General features: G+C 44.1%; 1 protein-coding gene across 8 annotated transcripts in view; it reads right to left on the reverse strand.

Moving 5' to 3' along the window:
* The window catches only part of LOC133425002 (mitogen-activated protein kinase kinase kinase kinase 4-like), a 32,312-nt gene that overhangs the window by 5,555 nt on the left and 6,425 nt on the right, over nt 1-20,332 (reverse strand). Inside the window, exons 3-26 of one of the 8 annotated variants that reach the window (XM_061715637.1) lie at nt 17,030-17,086; nt 13,409-13,534; nt 13,093-13,203; nt 11,502-11,592; nt 11,097-11,227; nt 10,910-10,964; nt 10,737-10,815; nt 10,069-10,244; nt 9,867-9,939; nt 9,554-9,764; nt 9,299-9,460; nt 9,033-9,119; nt 8,232-8,702; nt 7,373-7,522; nt 5,851-6,120; nt 5,279-5,370; nt 4,673-4,812; nt 4,417-4,505; nt 2,521-2,699; nt 2,278-2,386; nt 1,639-1,908; nt 525-642; nt 273-443; nt 47-190 (exon numbers count right to left, since the gene is read on the reverse strand). In XM_061715637.1, the coding sequence (XP_061571621.1) occupies nt 47-190; nt 273-443; nt 525-642; nt 1,639-1,908; nt 2,278-2,386; nt 2,521-2,699; nt 4,417-4,505; nt 4,673-4,812; nt 5,279-5,370; nt 5,851-6,120; nt 7,373-7,522; nt 8,232-8,702; nt 9,033-9,119; nt 9,299-9,460; nt 9,554-9,764; nt 9,867-9,939; nt 10,069-10,244; nt 10,737-10,815; nt 10,910-10,964; nt 11,097-11,227; nt 11,502-11,592; nt 13,093-13,203; nt 13,409-13,534; nt 17,030-17,086 (3,562 nt within the window). Of the gene's footprint in view, nt 1-46; nt 191-272; nt 444-524; nt 643-1,638; nt 1,909-2,277; nt 2,387-2,520; nt 2,700-4,416; nt 4,506-4,672; nt 4,813-5,278; nt 5,371-5,850; nt 6,121-7,368; nt 7,523-8,231; nt 8,703-9,032; nt 9,120-9,298; nt 9,461-9,553; nt 9,765-9,866; nt 9,940-10,068; nt 10,245-10,736; nt 10,816-10,909; nt 10,965-11,096; nt 11,228-11,501; nt 11,593-13,092; nt 13,204-13,408; nt 13,535-17,029; nt 17,087-20,332 lie in introns of all 8 variants that reach the window. The other 7 variants (XM_061715638.1, XM_061715633.1, XM_061715632.1 and 4 more) reach the window with 7 other exon arrangements.

The following is a 20,332-nucleotide window of genomic DNA, read 5'->3' on the forward strand; positions in this document are numbered from 1 at the left end:
TTAGTCTCGGTTTAGGCGGTCTTGACTACAAGTCTTTAGTCAGCACCTGATATGGTGACCAGGACGTTGAGTCCCTCCAGGACGTCCATCTGCTGGATGCGCCGTCGGCTGATGAGGGGGTAAACCTTCCCCTGGCCGCTCCGGTCCAACAGCATCAGCCCGCTCTCAGTCCCCACCAGCAGGTTCACTCCTGTCAGCCCCAAACAAACACAATCAAACACCAGTCCAGAGGAGGAGAGTGAGCCCAATTCCCACCTCGGATGAGAACTCACCCCACAGAGCTGCGCACAGGATCTCAGAGTTGAACCTCTTCTTGTACTTGCGAATCTCTGGAGTGTCGCTCGGCGGACGAGTGTTGACCGGGTTGACGTTGACCACGGAGCCTTTGCGGGACGGGTCGGCCCTGAGTGGGTCTGCGAGCCGCCCTTCTTGTCCGAATCCTGCTGGAAATGCAGCAGCGTCATCATCGCGCTCGCTACGCTCCTGGACTATTCTGCTGAAGTGACTCCACCCAGCAGCCTTACCCATGTTGTTGAGGGAGCTGCTGCCGGATGGAGATATCTGGAGGAGGCGTGGGTCGATGAAGGGAGTGAACGAAGAGGAAGACTTGTGTTTGGACATGGAGTTGCTCTCCGACTGCGACTGTGAGACATCACAGATTCAAAAAGACAACAGCGTTTCTCATCAAGCAACTTTGAACTCAACTGCAACAAAAAAGACTTGTGATTCATTACAGAGAAATGTAAGTCATTAAAAAGCCCAGCTGATTTAAACTGCAGTTCCCACTTTCAGAGGAGGTCCAGCTAGATTATCTTCAATCAAACTTTAATTATATGATGCAGCTGTGCACTAAAAGTCGAGATCAAAACACATCAAAGGAAAAGATGACATGCAGTGATGTTAGTTCTTGGAAAAATGCCGGAGAAAAACCACGTTTGAGGAGAAATGTGTTGAGAGAAATGATTCAAACAGAGTGCTGTGAACGGTTAGAAAAAGAAAATAACGTAATAAAGCAGAAACAGAAGAGAATCATAACTCCACCACCCATGGTGCATGTTGTTGGTAACATAAGGACAAAAATAGACGTCTTCTGCTTAAGTAGGGCATAGATACATCCATGATGACTGGCTTACTGGCAAACATAAATCAGAGTGACTCATTTTAACCCCCTACCATCACCCAATGCTATCACGGTTAATCCAGAGAAGCTCCGGTTTAGTTGCCTCGCTGTCGTGACCAGGTTCTACCACCAGGGGGCGCCAGTGTTAGCGGCGGCGTGACGTTTGCAGGAGGGAAAGAGGCTGCAGCAGCTCAGAAGATTCAAACCGGGTGTCAGTCAAGGCAGAAGGGGGCAGAGGAGAGGCAGAATGAAGCCAGGAGGACGCGGAGGAGGGGGGGCAGGGGCGAGGCTCCGACCAACAGGCGAGGACTAGACGGTCATCGTGTGCAGATTTAGAGTATGCAAGCTTTTTATCCAGTAGGGATGTTACAATATTTACCAAGTTGCTTAACCGTAAGGAGTAAATCATATTAGCTTTTATTCAGCTCAACAGAAGAGACTTTGGCGCGTCTAAACCTGCACAGTTTGCAACGGTCCACTCCTCGTTTGTTTGCCCCAGTGGTGTGAAGGGAACATACCTCTATGGCAGTGAGCTCTTCCAAAGGGATCTGTGGGGACATGGCAGGACTGGCCTGGCTAGATGATGAGGGAAAGGAGGAAGAGAAGGAGGAGGAAAGGATGGCTGTGGAAGAGGAAGGGGAGTGATGGCTCTGCTGGATAAGGTCGGGCAGGTGGTGTATGCGGCCGGCAAAGCCGTTTTTCTCTGGTAGGCCGTGGCCGTAACCAGAACCGGGCGAGGAAGAGGAGGGAGGCGAGAGATTGACCAACCGCTTTATGTCAGCTGTGCTCTGGAAGCAAGAACAAGCACACTTGGGCTCGAGCAAACAGGTGGAGGAGGCACAGGAGGAGGAGCTGCACGTCTGAGTGCTTTGTGACATCATTTAATCCCACGTTAACCCCAAATTTAAACATGTTCTGCTTATCGATCTTATCAGAAAAACACTGGTCTGTGGTGGCAGTGAATTCAACCTTAATCTCTGTAACAAGCAGCAAATTGATAAAAAAAAATGCATGTCAATACGCAGCAAAATAGAGGAAATGGTGGAAAATGAGTGGACAAATACATCAACACTGGACAGAGCAAACAAAAGCTGCATTTATGTTCAACTATACATGAAGTGGAATATTGATTTTAGTAGGAAAGCTCCTCGTCTTACCTGTCTGATGACCAGAGTGCCATCCTTGGAGGGTGTAATGGCCTGGTCGCTCTCCGAGTCTTCCACCAGCATGGTCTTAACAGATTCTGTCTCTCCATTACTCAGCCTCCTGCAACAGCAGCCGTGAGGACATTTAATACCCCATAACTAGCCAAAACCGTTGAGCCATTAAATGTTTGTTTTATAGGTGCAACACAGCTCATTGGGAGTAAATACTCCTGCAGGACCCAGATTTGCACTTACCCGGCTCTGGAGTCCTCAGCTCCGGAGGTGGAGTCGTCTCCCGGCTCCTGGTCCACCTCTTCGTCGTCCTCCTCGTCCGTGGTGCCCGAGTCGTCGCTCGAGGAGGAGTAGTCCGTCACCTTGTGGGGTCGTGGCACGTCGTCCACCGCTCGCAGCTCCTTGGCCAGAGCCGTCAGGTCCTGGAAGAGCCCAGACCCCACGTTAACTTTAGATTTCGTTTGCCAAACTCCAAAATGCCACTAATCTTAACGGCATGAGAACCAGACGACCCCCCCCCCCCCCCCCCCCCCGCTCTGTTCAATCAACTTAAAAGTGAAAATTTGTTGTTTATAAAAAGAACTTCAGCCCAAGGCTGAATTAGGCCCTGTCCCAATACTCCCCCTACCTCTACTTTTCAGCCCTACCCCTAAATTTTGCACGTTCCCGTGAGGGTAGTGGTGTCCCAATTCCTCTTTTCACCTAGGGGTAGTGAAGAAAACGAGTGTAGTGGCTATGAATCTGGCCCTACGGATCGAGGGATTTCCGATGCACACTAGTTGAACTAGGGCCAGAAAAAATTCCCAAAATGCTTTTCGTCGCCATTTGCAGACTGAATAAAAAAAAAACAACATGGCGGACATTTCTTATTTTTTAGTGAATAAAATCAATATTTTGAGTTAGTTTCTGCATAAAAATGCGTTTTGATTACATTTCCAGCGAGAAAACCTCGCCAGAATAAAGGCTGATTTATGGTTCCGCGTTACACCAACGCAGAGCCTACGGCGTTGATCACGCGGCGACGCGCACCGTACGCCGTACCCTACGCTGTAGGCTCTGCATTGGTGTAACGCAGAACCATAAATCAGCTCCCGAGCCCAGGTTGGGGATCTTAACGGTTACTTTTACGCCTGAAAGAATATTAAAACTTAATAAAGTGGCATATTAACAGCGCTACAGCTCAAATTAAAACAGCTTTTGGCTCTGGGCTTCCTGATTTTAGGGGTGGTGCTGAAAGTAGGAGGAGTATTGGGACAGGGCCCTGGGAAGATTTCAAGTGACCTAAAATCTGTGGCTTCTTTTTTAGGGGTAGTGGTAGTGAGGGAGGGCTAGTGGAAGAAAGTAGGGGGTGTATTGGGATTGGCCCGTAAAGTCATTTTGCAAACATGTTGGAATTCACCTAAGCTCTGAATCAGTGAGAAAAGTGGCATATTGTTTGGAGCACATAAATATCAATGAATCCAATCTAGTGTCACATCCTGATCCAGTAACCAAGCTGCCCTCTACTTATACACACTTAACGCCGTCTTGTAAGGTCCGTGACAGGCAGGAAAGGAAGGAGGGGGACTTCCCCAACATGCTTGACAAAGCAAACAGGGCACAGTTTACCCAACAACAAAGCCAGGTGAGAACAGGAGCCACTCTGCCAACTAACAAGGAGACAGGAGGAGTGTGTTTGCATTCAAATGTGACCGCATTCAAATCCAGGCTCAGGAAGCCGAGGCGGAGCATTAACCCGTTTTGTGCCCTTCACTGATGGCAAGCAATAAACGAGGGAGAGTGTGCAGGCATGACAAGAGATGCTAGAAGGTAATCACAGGCAGACAGGATGGTAAGACTGTATTACATTTATCCCTAACAACCCCTTTCCCCATTTCAACGTCAAACTTATGCCGTAAAATTCAGCAAGTGCAATGATGCAAGCACAGCAGAGGTGTGATAATGTGATCTCATTTAAGAGGCTTACCACATCACCCTAAGCAGTTCCCCAACAATCAGGAACCAGTGGATTGAAGTTTTCACACACCAGGTGGTGGAAAAATTCAAGTAACAGAGGAAAAAAACAAACAGACAGAAACAGGTTTTGACCCGTTCACCACGACAGCAGTTTATCCATCACTTCAGTAACGGTGCACTTACAGCTGGTCGCGTCGGCCTGGACTTCTCATCTTGTTTTTTCGGGAGGTTTTCAGGCCGCTGAAGAGGTGATCCTTCAGATTTAGATGAAGCTTTTTTGGGGGGGGGAACAAAAGGAAACATAAGTGAGGGAAATAGAGCGGGAGCAGAGCTCTGAAGGAATGATATGATAGAGTCGTGTCTAGGTATATAAAAAAATAAATGTTATATCTTATCGCACATGGTCAACGAGTGAGTGAAGTGCCTGTGAGTACAGTACCGGGAGACTCACAGCGTGGCCTGAAGCGGTCGCCGGGGCTGGCCTGAGAGTTGGAGTTGGAGGAGCCGGACGAGCTGCCGCTGCCGGGCCGAGACTGCAGCTTCTCCACTCGGTCCCACAAGGGGCGCTGATCCACGATGCTGCGGACAGAACACACGCACATTTAACGAGAAGAAGTCAAACGCAGCATCCTCCCGTTGCACAATAATACACATAAACCCTATTTAGACCTTCGGAATAAAAAAAAATCTACGTATTTATAGTTCCCTTAAAAGATATAGGTCAATTTAGTGTAACTCTTATTAACACTTTAAACCCTAAAACAGAAAATATATAATGTACATGACGTTTGACAAAAGTGTGCAGTCAAGGGAAGTGTCTGATGCAGCTTTGACTGCACTATTATTGATTTTTTTAATGTAATTAATTCATCAATTGTGTATATTTTGCACCAATTGTCTAGATTAAATTCTGTTCACGTGACAGTTTTGATACAACAAAAATTTACTCATGTTTGTATTCTGAGTGTCCTCTGCACAAGAATTCCTATGTACTAACAAATGGCAAATAAACTATCTATCTATCCATCAATCAGTGTTTATTTACCCGCCAGCGCTCCTCTGGCCGCTGGGCTGTGAAGGCAGGGGCGACTCCCGTCGTGACATCACAGGAGACCTGGATGTTGTCCTCACTGGTACCTGGCAAAGACAAGTTCACAGGGCCTCTTCTTAGCCTCTGATGATGCCATTAAACTGACGACAATAAACAATAAATGTGCTTTTAATATGCATCTAAAAAAAAAAAAAAAGACCTCAAGTTGTATCATTTAGCTTTATTCTGAACATTAAAATATATACACGTATTTGAGCGTAAAGCATATGAACACTCCAGACTTCTCAGAGAGGATAGACCTATAAATCAAGAATCTTACGTCCTAGAAATGTCCTGTTCATCGATCATTTGATGTATTTTTTGACTGTTAGCCCAGAAATTCCTATTCCATGTTAATGCAACTTATCTGTGGAGATGGTGAGTGTTGTGAACCGATGTGAAGTTGAACATAGCAAGGCAGATGCAGACAGTTTGTTTAAGAGAGTGCAGTGACCGGCATGAAAGGGAGTGGGGAACGGAGAGGTGGGGTTAGGGGTGGGAAAGGGCGGCCCTCGCCAAATCCTTACCTTGGGAGGAACCTCCTCAATGCTGGTCTGGTGTTCCAGCCTATTCTGGGCCTGAGGGTGGTGGTGGGGAGGTTGGGGTTGGGAGTCAGTGCGTGCGGGCGATGGGTGGTGAGGATGGTGGGGGTCCTGGGAACGCAGGTGGAGCTGTACAAAGTTAGAGGTCACACCGCCGGACTCGCTGAAGGACTGGGAACGGGAGACGACGGGCGGAGGAGGAGAGGGGGCGGCGCTGTTGCTGCTCTTTAGAGCGGCCAGGTGTGACCACTGGACCTTTCAGGGAGCGAGGGAGGGGAGGAGGTGAAACAAGCAGACAACACAGTGAGACATGAGGGAAGATGCGTGAGGCCTTGCACGTTCACGTGCTCAGATAGATACACATGCATACGGCTGACGAGGAACGACACAAAACGGTAATGCAAGTTGCAGGCGGTGTCCACTACAGGGAACCATCCATTACCCCGCATGGATCTCATTCATTTTCTATGTGAAGTGAAGAGGGATGCCAAGTGCCTCTGAAAAGCATCTTGGGAAGGCAGCAAGTCCATGAAGTGTTATAAAAAGTTGAGCCATTTATAAGCGAATATTGCGTGCAATGTGAGTCTTTCTGTAATGAAGCATTCGTTTTTTAAGCATTAATGAATTAAGACGGAGGATTTTGTTGGCTTTTCCTGGCTTAGTTTGACGAGTTATTGTTCTAAAAACACATTAAACATATTTAAGAATATACTTATAGGATAAATCCCAGGCTGATTTGTTACTGGAGTGTTCAGTGATTGAAACTTATAATACTTCATGGTGGCCAGTGTGGGTGACAAAAGTATAAAATTGTGCTGGATCCCTAAAAAAAAAAAAAAAAAGTGAATATTGCGTGCAATGTGAATCTTTCTGTAATGAAGCATTCGTTTTTTAAGCGTTAATGAATTAAGACGGAGGATTTTGTTGGCTTTTCCTGGCTTAGTTTGACGAGTTATTGTTCTAAAAACACATTTAAACATATTTAAGAATATACTTATAGGATAAATCTCAGGCTGATTTGTTACTGGAGTGTTCAGTGATTGAAACTTATAACTTCATGGTGGCCAGTGTGGGTGACAAAAGTATAAAGTTGTGCTGGATCCTTAAAAAAACAAAAAAAAAACAAAAAAAAAAAAAAAACACGTCTCGAACTAGTTCCAATCAATCTCCATAAAGACTTTCTGTATGTTTGCAGAAGACTGCACACCTCGCTTACTTGTCTTGTTAAGCGTCACAGTTTAAGATGAAGAATAAGCCCATTTGCTCAGTGGATAAAAATGCCAAGATTCAAACAAATGTGACCAATAAAACAGCTCTGATGTCTCAGCACTGACTGTGTTTGCCTAATATGCTCTACCCTGCTATATGAAGAGTCATCTTCGTTATTACTACTGAAATGCTTTCAATAGAAACAGTGACACTGATTCCAACGGGAGTGGTTTGAGATGCAGTAGTCAAAAAGGCAGAAAAGTGATTCCTGAAAGAGAGGAGAATACTGCGGAGGTACCTGGGGTTCCATGGGCCGGTGCATGGCGGAGGCCTCGGAGGGGCCGCCGTTGGGGTACGGTTCAGAGGAGCGGGGAGGCAGAGGGGGCTGCTTGTTAGGAGGGGCAATCTGGGGGGAGCCCTGAATGTTCTTACGGTAGCGCTCGTCCGCCTGCGAGGAGGAAGTCATAAAGGGAAACAATGTAATGAAAGTTGGGAATACATCAAACGGATGGAAATAATCAAGTAGAAGGGAACCACTACTGAAAGTGGTTATGTATACGGTGTGTATTCACATTTATACAATTTTACACACTCAATACATTTTCTTTTAAAAAAAAAAAAGAAAAAAGGTAGTTCCCATCTCCTTGTATTTTCTAACATTATGGTGCTTTTCACATTTGAAAAGATGGCTGTTGAAGAGGACATAAAACATGCTTCAAGCCCATTTGAGGCAGCCATGAAGACAGACAGAGGTCGGCGCAGGGCTTTCCCAAACAAGTACATCCTTGGATTTGAACATCAAGGGAAGAAAGGATCACTGTTAATGACACAGAAGAGACTTGTTGCCGATGGGAGACCCTGCTCGGGTGCGCTGCATGTTAGTTAGGGCCTCATTCGTCCACATGCAATGGCCCCGTTCTCACAATTTGATAAAGACACGTTGAAGAAATTCCTAACACTTTCAGAAAAACCTTCTGAGCCCTTAAGAATTCTCTCATTACTCCAAACCTAACAACGGATTCACAATTGTCTGGAGGGAAGAGTTCTTTATTTGTTGCAGGCACCAGCTTTATATGACTGAGGCTGTGTGAAGGCAAGCAAGAGGAAGCTGGAAAGAGCAGGCAGGAGGGTAGACGGAGCCGAGGAGGGAGGTTCACCTCTCTGATAGGCTGAGGAGGATGACTGAGAGCCTCGCTGGGCCTGTCACACTCCAAACATTCTGCCTGGGGAGGTTTAGAGTCAGCGGGGGTTTCGGTTGTAGGGGGATGGGAGGAGGGGGAGTGAGAGATCTGGCTGGGACTGGTCTCATCAGTTTTTCCTTGCACTGCTGCCTGGGTTTTTTTGTCTGAGGGGCTGGTCTGAGGGGCTCTGGAGGACTCACAAGGAGCTCTCGCTACAGAAATGCCAGTGTCGAGGACCTGAGCTCGCGGGGTTGCGGCGGGGGCTCTGTCGGGGGGGAGGGTGGAGGTCTGCGGAGGCTTGCTATGGTCTGAGGGGGATTTGGTCTTGTCGCCAGGCTGCTGTTTGGACTCGTGCTGCAGGGACAGCAGGTAAGCCTGCTCCTGCTGCAGGCGCTTATGGAGTCTCTCGGCTTTGCGCTGCTCCTCGAGCTCCCGCCACTTGAACTCCTGTTGCAGAGTGTAGCGTTGATTTCATGGTGGTGAGAAGAGATGAGCTGGACACTTATCCTGACAAAAAGTCTAAACTGTCACATAAAAACACATTTATACTTCTGCAGTGATTCTTTTAATTTATAAATCATACGTAGTTTCCTTCCTTTGGAACCAAACACGTGCACATTTTGAAAAGCTTTCAGTTCGAGCTGCAAAAGACGCAATAAAATGAGTAAATTGAACTTTTCTTGTGTCATTTGTTCGGAGGGTAAAATACACAGGTTCAGAGAAGTGCAGGTGTGTAAAACTAAACCCAAATCACACCGGCGTGTGTGTGGGACTGACCAGCAGCATGGCTTGTTCACGCAGCAGCTGCTCCTGCAGTTTCTCAAGGTGTCGCTGCTCCTCCTCCAGCTGGCGTCGGATGTATTCCTGGAGCAGGATGGAGCATCAGGAGAAACAATCAAGACTGGAAATAACCTCCATCAAATGGGATATTTTCAATACTTTCTGCTTGAATATTCTTTCCCTTGAGCAAATATAAATTATGGCAGTCTGTGGCTGGTTACAGAGTTGCTTGTTTTTCTGCGTAAAACAAATCAAAAACCAACCTGCTCACGGTCGTTCCTTCTCTTCTCATCCTCGGCACGCCTACGTTCCTCCTCTTCTTTACGTCTACGATCCATCTCCTCCATACGCCTCTTCTCCTCCTGCTCGCGGCGGCGCTGCTCGCGCTCTTGTTGTCTCCTCATTTCACGTTCACGTCTCTGTTGCTGTTGGAGAGAAAAAAAAAAGAAAAAAAACATGAATAAAAATCACATTTCTAGACTGCACGATCTTTAACGTTTAAAAGGGCACCATCCTACCTCCTCCAGCCGCCTCCTTTGCTCCTTCTGTTGCTCGATGCGTTTCTGCCTCTCGGCCAGTAGCTGCCGCTTGTACTCCTCCTGCTCCCGGAGCTGCTGCTCCTGCAGGAGCTGCTGGTGACGCAGCGCCTCCGACCGCTCCTTGTTCTCCTGCTGGAGGCGGATGAAGTCACGGCGCAGAGTCGACTCGCCCGGCACATTGACGATGGAGCTGGACGATGGGAATAAATCAAGGTGAGTGTTTCACTTGAAACTCCATCAGGCCCCTTGGGGTCACCTGCTCTTAGGAAGTGATGCAAGCATCCATCTGTACCTCGGCTCTCCTTCCTGCTCTGGGGGATCCTCCTCCTCATCCTCGCTGCCGCTGTATTCGTACTCTGTCTCATCTGAACATTAAAGTGACCAAAAAAAACCTTCAGCGCAGCAATCATACCAGATGGTGGCTTCACAGATGAAAAGATCACAAATGCTCAACACTTTCGTGGCTTCAGCTTTCACATTTACATCACACGTACCCTTCTCGCCCCTCTTCTTCTTGGTCCGGTCGATGTGGTCCTTGAGCTGTATCCGAACTTGCCTCTCGTTGGGCTGGTCTCGGATGAAGGGATGCTTGAGCAGCTGCTCCGTCGGGGGTCGCTGCGTGTAGTTCTTCACCAGGCAGCCCTCGATGAAACTAAAGAACTTTTTGGACCTGAGGTGATAAAATAGGAGAAAAGAGGAGAAAAAGACAGATAAACTCAGCCTTATCACAGAATAAACGGAGGATTATGTGCATGGACAAGCATCCGACCCTTCATCACATATAAAAGACACAACAGCGTGAAATCTTTACCACCATTGCACCTGCTGCCGTTCAAAGTTAAGGTAAATGGGTCAAAACTAAAGTGAAATAAAAAGACATTCAAGCCCCATAAAGGAGATAGTTCATCCAAGTGGAGTAAGAAAGACAGAAGGGGTTTGAGTTATTTCTGCAGCGTGTGCCAGGAGAGGCCGAGCCTGCCAGAGCAGGTGTACCACAGATGTTCGGCTCGGCTGCAAAGCGAAGAGGGAAAGCAAAGCTCTTCCATTTAAGCCGCTCTAACCGCCGGAGCTCAGGCCTGAGATAAAAATCTAAACGCACAAGAGTACACATAAAAAGGAAGAGCAGGAAGTCTTTATTAAAAGCACAAATCCAGATACTCACCATTTTTTTGATTTGAGTCTAGGAGGAGGGTTTCTTGGAATAAGGAACAGCGCACGCATGGGGTGCATGTCACAAAGTGCTAGTAGAAGAGATAGAAAATAAATAATAGAAATCAGGATTCAAGCCATCAATCTGACCAGAAAAACAAAACCGAAATCAACAATGGCACTCACGTGGGGCTCCCTCTGCCATTTCGATCGCGGTGATGCCACAAGACCAGAGATCACTCTGCAACACAAGAATACTCCAACTGAGCACGAGTGTAAACATGCTCAGACACATCAAGGTTTCCAACGACACCGTACATCTGCTTTGCTTACACACACAATGTCACCTTTTCTAATGCTCGGAAAATCTTACTCTGTAATCATAAGTAGCGTCGGGGTTCTCGTCACAAGCAATGACCTCCGGAGCCATCCAATACGGAGTCCCGATGAAGGTGTTCCTCCTCCCCACTGTCCGATCCAGCTGGGCACTCACGCCAAAGTCCACTGGAGGAAGAAGTGGGAATGAAAACGGTCAAGAATCCTGCTGTAAACGCTTGTTCTGTCTAGCAGCTGTAGCTTCATAATGTTTTTCCCCCTCCGGATATTTAGCTTAGATTTTTTTTTTACTTAATAAACGCATGGAGATTGTCGAGATATTGTGTCACGCTACGATCCAAGACTTTCAACTTTAACAACCAACAGTCATAAACCCGCTGCTGATTTCCAGCAGAAATGATGAAAAATGTTATCACAGACGTGGAAATACAGCGTGACTCACCCAGTTTAACTTCAGCGTTCTCGGTCAGCAGGACGTTCTGGCCTTTAATGTCGCGGTGGATGACGTGGTGGGCGTGCAAGTGGGCGAGACCCTGTGGAAAGCAGAGGGACATAAGACAAACGTGAGAGGGGAACATCATGACATTTTAGCTGCGAGTTGATATGAAAAGAAAAGAAAGACACAAGATAATATCAGGAAAACGTTACACATTATAAGACATTACACAACAGAAAATAGAATCAGCCATTATAAGTTCAGATTCCGAAAAAACTTTTGATTCAGTCAGGTGGTCCTTCCTATATAAAGTCAAAATTTGGCTTCAACGAATCTATTATTGAAACATTTAAAGCTCTTTATAATAAACCATCCGCAAAGGGTTACAATAAACAGAGATTTATCAAACTCATTCCTTATAGAACGAGGAATAGGACAAGGATGTGGGGCTGTGCCTCGCCGCTCCTCTTCGCCCTGTTTATTGAGCCATTGAGCCGATGGATTCAACAAAATTAAGAAATTAAGGGGATAGACACATTAGCGGGGGAACAAAATTTGGGTCTATTTGCAGACGAAATGTTAATATACCTGACACAGCCATCATAAACACTTCCAAAATTAATGATCCTCCTAGAGGAATATGGGAAAATGTCAGGTTATAAAGTTATAATAACATTTAAAAGGGGACCCATTATGAAAAACCCGTTTTTTATCTTGCTTTAACATATATAAAGTGGTCTCCCCTCAGCCTGCCAACTCAGATGCAAAATGCAATTTGCATAGGTTGGCCTCCGATGCGTGAAATCACGCCCACAACTAACTCTGGCCGGAAGAACAACAACTCCGCCGGCCGGAGCGGTGTATCGCGTCATTCAGGCAGCCAATCAGCACAGAGCCTCATAATCATAGCCCCGCCCAATCAGAATCCCACATAGATAATGAGGTTAGAGAATGGGAAGATAAAGACATGGCTCAGAGGCTGAATTTCTAATATATTTAGCAAAAACAATCAAAAGTTTGTTTTTAATACACTCGAGGCCTGTTTAAGATAGGCATTAGATGCCATAATAGGTCCCCTTTAATTATGATCCACCCAACCATATTAGAGGGAAATAAAAAATAAAAATAAAAAATACTGTATTTGTACATTTAAAGCCACTATTAGTGGTACATAGTGGTATAAAGGAATAAAATTGCTAAATTATGGGATCAATCTCAAGGTAATTTGACAAATGGCTTCTCTTAGTTACCAATTTCTCACTTAATTTGGTAGAAATCTAAAATGTGCCGACAGCAGCGTTGAGTTCAATTTTGCAATTATTTATACTTTTACTTCAATAGATGTTCAATAAAACACTATTGGTCGAATATTCGGGATCAAGCGTGGTGTGTGCTGGAAATTCTCCACTTAAGTGTCCTGAAACCACAGCAGGAGTCGTCGCAGCAAGTTGACATGATTGAATGCCAGCCCTTAAATTATATGAAATGATATACGAGTAGTAATTCTGCTCCATCTTCATTTCACAAATGAAAGGGAGCAGATTCTAATCACTATGGTCATCTTCTATATAAATAAATAAAGCGATGAGCAGCTCACTCGAAGAATCTCTCGGGAGATGTAAGCGATCCAGTCCTCCTTCAGCTGGTTCCCCTTGGTGTTCTTCACCAGATCTGTGATGGAACCAGCTCCGCAGAACTCCATCACCAACTGCAAAACAGATAAAAAAATTCAAATAAATCCTGACATGAGACCAGACAATATAAAATATTTAATCCAAGAATAATAAAATGGAGAATAGAGCAAAAATGTAGCGAGGGAAGTTATTAGAAGAAAATTGGTGGAAGACGGAGGAACCGCTGTTACATTTTCTTCCCTTTCTTCCTCAATTTCTTGATTGGATTTGAGGACTTACCCAGAGCTGGTCATCATGTCCCGGGGGGCTCTTCTTAATGAAAGCACCGTAGTAGGTGGCTATGTTTCTGTGGTGGGAATACTTCTTCAGCATATTGATCTCCAGTTTAATTTCCTCCTCTTCATCCTATACAGCCATAAAGAGACACAAACAAACATGTTATCTAGGGATGAGATGCAATCAGCACCGTGTGGGAATCACTTTTTAATTAACAACAGCTTTTTGTTCTCGAACTGAATCAATTCTCTGCCATACTTTGGGTCATAGCGAGTTTAAGACGAGACCCCGGTGTAACCTCTCTACTGCCTTTTTGGGCAAATGACTCCTTTGTTTAGGGATTAAGGACGCATGAGTGAGTCCCATTGTATATTCGATAAATTAAAGTGATTACAAATCTGCAGAAGATATCCATCCTTATTACCGTTGTGTACAGATGGAAAGGAGGCCAACGATCCTAATTTGAAACTATTACGGGGAAAACGCAGTAAACATCTTGCCGGGTGCAGGATTACTAAATGAACGAGTGATAAATGAGCAGGAAATAGAACAAAGAGCAGAAATGATTCATAAAGCGAAGAATGCAGTAGGGGTTTTTGTGCGAAAGAAAAACTAAAATCTGCAAGCATATGGGAGTCATACTGTGTTTAATCTCTGCAGGAAAATACCTTCAGAGGAATTAATGTCCACTATCAGGTCTTCACTAGAAGTGTCATAACTAGAATAGTCCTTGCTTGCATCCAAGAGGGACGTGACGCTGATTAACAGCGACATGCTAATTGAACACATGCAGAGATCAGCCTGCAAGTGCATTGCTTTATGGTTACATGACCTCTCTAAGAAAAAGTACAGAAGGAGGGGGGGGGGGGATAGACAGAAAAGCTGGGGGTGGCCGGTACAGGATTACAATGGCATATCTTACAAGTGCACAATGCAAAGTGTAAGGTTTGCATTTTCATTATCATCCCTGATTTCAGAAAAGAGTAAATGGCTGCAACATTTGCGTGGATTTCTACGGTGCACATAAGTCACATATAGCAAAATGGCAGTTGGCCGTCCGTGCAGCCAGCCATTCTGCTGCCTAATGACTCGTTTGAGTTGACGTAAGCTTTTCTGTTGTGCAGGCTCCCAAGCCTTCCCCTCTCCTCCGCCCCTCCACCCCCCGCCTCTGCTGCGCATCTGTTGAGTTTTCACACTCCCGACTGCGAATGCCTCGCTGCCACAAGCCACATGATGCGGGGAAGACGGACAATCATATGTGTCAGAGAGAGAGAGAGAGCCAGCACTGACGGTGAGGGGGAAACAAAATGTCAATGCACACCAAACTAACAGAGGATTTAATTAATAACCAATAAAAGATTTAACTAACTAATAAAAGATATTTTTCCAAGTCAATCAAATATTGTAAAATAAAAATGTAATAAGCTTTTAAAAAGGGAAAAAAATGTTTAAACTGATCTGCAAGTCTTTTCTAGAGAACAAAACCAGCGAGTTAACCATGATGAGAAAAGGGTTTAAATGTTAAAACATGACTCCCATTACGTTATATAAATAAAAAAATAAAAAACATATGTTAAAGAATTTTCAAACTCCAAATATATGTCAAAAAAGAAGAAAAATCCAAGGCACTCTTCTGCAAATATAAAAAGCCTTTATTTAAATTGGCTATTTCATGTAAAAAAAATGGGTTACAGCCCACGCGTTTCGGCCCAAATTATATGTAATGAAGTATGGAGACCCTATCCAGCCAGACAGGTAATTATTAATCATGAACAATAAAGTCTGAAGGTGGAAAAGTATCAGTTTTTAGCCTCTAGCTGTGCTGCAGAAATGAGAAGAAGACCCGTTGTATTTGAGTGTGTATCGTGACCCCGGACAGGCTCCACGAGCAGAGAGCGACATGAGCAAACTGGTCCCAAACCAGAGCTGAAGAGGCCAATTAATCACCAAATAGATACATATAATTATTATCGTCTCAGGCCTTATGAGCTGATACGCCCAACCAAGACTAACTGAATACAGGCTCAAAGTACAAGTTGGTGCTCTACGACACTGATGAGGGTGATGCAACTCTCCAGCTTAAAGCCTCCAGTAACTCATACAACACCTGCGTTGTGACCTCCGTGAAACTGAAGAAATGTTAACTGTAGTTTGCAACATCTCTAAAGGGCACTCCTACTGTTTTGTCAAACAGACGAGGTAACAGTTGGGCAACACGACAGCTCATATGATAACTAATTAGTCAAACCTGTCTGTGATTCATGGTGACGCGGGCTTATGTGAGGAGCGGCGACTGACAAGTCAGGGCACACAGACTGCGTCACTAGCTCCCATCCGGCTCCTGGTGATTGTTGTGTCATGGTACATTGGGACTGTGCTCTGCCAGGAAATGTGTTGAACTCAAGACTGTAGAGTAGAAACTATTTAAACTAAACTTCAGAAGGTAAAAGGTCTCTTAACAGGCAAGATGACATTCTTCCATTATCGTGGCTGTGCAGGTACTAGCAGGGTGTCTACAGGTTTGACCAAGGTGAATTTAAGACTTTTTAATACCATTTTCAAACACAATTTAAGACCAAAAGGACAAGTCACTAAGAAATCCAGCGCTGAAGTCGAGGTTGCCAGATCTGGCTGACAGGTTCCAGCCCAGACGCGATGTAAAAACTCACCAAAATGATGAAAAACACATACATTCTTGTTAAAATCGTAAATTATGAAATGATTAATACATTTCAAGCTTCCCAACACCATTAAATAGCCAAATAAAGTTCAGGCTCCAAACAGAGAGTACAATTAAATTGAGTAGATTGAAGCAAATAAAATATCAGTGAGTTTATTGTGTACGTTTCTACTCTTCTCTGCCAAAATGGCAACTTTTTGGTTAATAATTTATCCTAACTATTTAGTAAAAAAACAGGAAAAGCAGCCCAAATTTGGTCAACCTGCCCAGTGTTATATTTTTCAGCCCGATTGGGCGTAAACCCGCTCAATCTGGCAACAGAGTCAGAACCTCTGCAGGAGTTTCTCCTCAAAACAATGAAATAAACTTTTTAATGACTGGATAAATTCCCTCTAAAATTAAGATTCAAAAATTAAGACCCTCCGATTGAGATTTAAGGCAAATTAAGACATTTAAAGGCCTTATTTCAGCTAAATGGAATTTAAGACTTTTTAAGGACCCGCAGCCAGCCTGAGTAGGGTCCAAAACACTCTGCTTTGTGTTTTTTTGCAAAAGTGAATGTGTAACACTACCATCAGTAAGCAGGACCTGAGGGCCCGCTCGCTCGTAAATGATGCACTTCAACCCAAAACAGCCACCGTTGCCTCTGCTCTTCCCCTGCTGTTTATTATAACGCCAGGAAGGAGGGGCTTATCAGACCACGATGACATCATCTCAATGGTAACAGCACAACATTTAGTCACTCAAATTCCTACACTTGAAGTTTTAAAGTCGCTACATAAAACACCAGAGACGATGATTAATCTTTAAATCTCTGGGCAGACTGGAAAAACAACCAAAGCATGTGCAAATGCAAATGTTAACCAAGATCAGTTGTGTTGTTTACAGTCTGATTGTAAAAAACTAAATATTGTACATGTGCTTAGTGCGCGGTTTAGTTTTACCTCTGTGACGTCCATGACTTTGATGGCAGCCAGCTGTCCAGTCTTGACGTGTCGACCCTGTAGAGAAACATGACAGAAGTAAGCATGTGCCTTTAATTGTACCATTATTTAGCAGGTAAACATAGATAAACATTCCTGGTGTCACATCTGCAATTGGATTGTTTTGTCTAACTGAATAAAGACATATCAATAATGATCAACCCTGTTGTAATGACCACATGTGTAATAATGAGCACGGCCACCTCGTGCTGCTGAAAGAGCTCTGAGGAGTCGGGGTCTGCACAAAGAACATCTGTGGACGTCCTGGGGTGTCTGGTATGTCAGCATTAGATCCTTTAGGCCCTGTGGCTTGTGGGGTGGGGTCCCTGGGAATTGGGATTGCTTCCCACAGATGCCATCGAGTTTGGAGAGTTTTTAGATGAGAGGCACGGAGTGAATAGTGTAAAACCCAGGGTGCAGGTTTCCCAGCAGAACCAGGAGCGGTGGTTATATTAAAAAAGCTGATCAGTGAGTCACTGTTCCACCTCTTTACAAATATTTAACTTTGTTTTAATCATGGATTTACAGCTGAGTGGATTAAATATTTAAAATAAGAAAGGCCAACGACAGAAGATTAATTGTCAACAATCTACACTCCTTATTAGTTGCTTTTATTATAAAATACCAAACATTTTCTGGCTGCGCCTTTTGAAACGTAAATATTCATAGTTTAAATGTAATTTATTTGGATGCTTAGAGAAAAATTAAGATTTGAGAAGTTCTGGGAAACTGAAAGACATCTCACTCGTTAAATATTTTTCAGATGAAGTTAATTGATGAAAAAAACCTGCTTAAATAAAACCGAAAATCTATTTTGAGATTCACACCCCCTGAGATCAATTCCTATTGAAGAGTAGTCTCAAATCACATGTGCAAACAGTGCATACCACATATGAGCACATGAATTCCCAGACTTCCCTGCTGTCCTAGCACCCCACTGCCATTCATTACATAAACAAAAGGACCGAAATAGAGGCTTCTGCATCCCCTCCCTCCCAGAACCTGGAACGGAGCTAAACATTTGTGGGAGCTGACCCACTTCATGGGCATTCCCCTTCTTCTTTGGGACAACGCTACAGCGATGCTGCCACCCGCACGCCTGTTAAACACTGTCCGGACCTTATTCACCCTGACACCCACCTGCAGCAGCGGCGCTGTCATCTTAGCCGGTGCATTCCAAAGGCAATTGAAAGTGCATGGATTCTGACAATAAACACTGTGCAGGCTTAGGGGCCCTCTCCTCTCACCGGGCAGGAGAGGGAGGGCATGAGGGGACACTTTACAATGACTTTAATCCTCTCCACTTTGATCCCAGGGGTTAGCACCGCTAAAACAACAACGGGAGCTGACACTGTAGCCGCCAGCGCCCCGCGTACCGGCTACTGGTTCATATGCAGGCAAGTTAGCGGAGTTCACGGGTCACAGGTGGAACAGAAGCTAATGCAAAAGATGATATATTCTCATCAATAAAAAGCTATGCAATTTATCCGACAAAGCTTTTATTTCTGTCAATAACACTCCAATTACACTCCAACTGTACCGTGTGCAAATTAAGATACGCCAACACAGATCTGGTTATTTTGTGCATTATTAAAAAATATATAAAGAGGGGGAGTGGTAATCTAGTGGCTAAAGAGGTGGGCTTGCTTGGGTGTGGAGGACCCAGGTTCAACCCCCGGAATGGAAACCAAGATGAACTTCCCTGGGCCCCTGAGCAAGGCCTTAACCCTAATTGCTCCCCAGGTTAAATTCCCTCAATGTAATTCAGCTTTGGATAATAGAGTCTGCTAAATGACAGTAGTAGTATAAAAACTAAGTACACAGGGTTAAGATGAGTGATGCACAGCAGGAAATACTGACATGACTGTAAATTAAACTAATTCATTAATTTATGGAGAGATTGAAAGGCTGAGTGATGAAAATGTAAAAGAAAGGACAGAGATTTATATTAGAAACAACTACTTAATTAAATATGACTAATCAAGAATCCACTAATATATTAGTCAGCTAACAATTTGGCCAGATGATGCTCCTCCATTACAAAATAAAGGATGATGGTCTACTCATTGAGAAATAATTGAAAATTGTAGGCATATTTTTGATGCAAAAATAAATAATTTCCTTCTTGGGGGATGTTTAAAATGAGCAGAAGTCTCTGCTCTCCAGCGACTCCTGTATTAGGTTGGTGGGACGGAGCTAAATGATAACGCCATTAATCTCTCTTAACGGCAGTCTCTGATGAAAGTTAATTATAACAATCTTAGTTTTGCTCTCATAAATGTTTGCTCAACTCTGGCAGCCGGACAGAGATGTCTGTTTACGTTGGGTTCATTTATAATATAAGCCTCCGTGGTTCGGACGGATATAAGGATGCGTTTTCTTTTCTCTCATAGCAAATTTTATGAGCCTGAGGTTTTTATCATTTAGTGTTTCCCAGTCATCTATGCCTCCAAGATTTGTCCCACTCATACCACAAAATACCTGGGAGACTACACTTAACACAATAGATAAGAGCGCTTGGTTTACATTTAAGTTCAATAATCCACTTTTACATCTTTACCCCATTCATTCATAGTGCTAAACATACAATGAATGGTATCTTTGGTATTCAAACCATGCTGCATGAGTTATTACAAATGAATAAGCTTAATAAAACATAGGATGTTTATATGAAACCTCCAATAAATCCATACAATAATACCATAATAAGAAATGCAGGAAATAAAGAGATTCAAGATTCAATCTTTATTGTCACATCATATTACTAAGTAACACGGGTAAAAATCTTGGCTGTGCAGGCTCATCATTGCAGTTAAAAAAGGACTAAATGTGGCTAAATATGGTTTAAAAACTCTTATGACTACACGTTTATTTGGCTCAAAGAGCTTCAAAACTATTACAATTCAAAAATGTGGCATCGGGGTCCACGAGTCGAGATCAAATAATGGTATTCTGTTTAATTCATGTGTAATCTTAGCAACAAATATCAAACACATCTCTTGCACTTCTAAGCTTCCACCGTTGCCATGGTAAGTACCATCAAAATCAGCAATTTAATTTTTGTTTTTTTCCTTTTTAACATATGCAAAGAACCAAAGAACCCATCAAATAAAACAGTGATTCAACGTTATTATGCTTCAGCATTAATTAATCCCATACAAGAACATCTCTGCTGTCATCGCCCTGACACACTCAGCTGTCTCCTACTGCACCGCTGGTTTAAAGGTGCATCGATATCGACTTCAAACTACAGCTGTTTTACTT

The sequence above is a fragment of the Cololabis saira genome, chromosome 24, assembly GCF_033807715.1.
Source record: "Cololabis saira isolate AMF1-May2022 chromosome 24, fColSai1.1, whole genome shotgun sequence".
Lineage (NCBI taxonomy): Eukaryota > Metazoa > Chordata > Actinopteri > Beloniformes > Belonidae > Cololabis > Cololabis saira.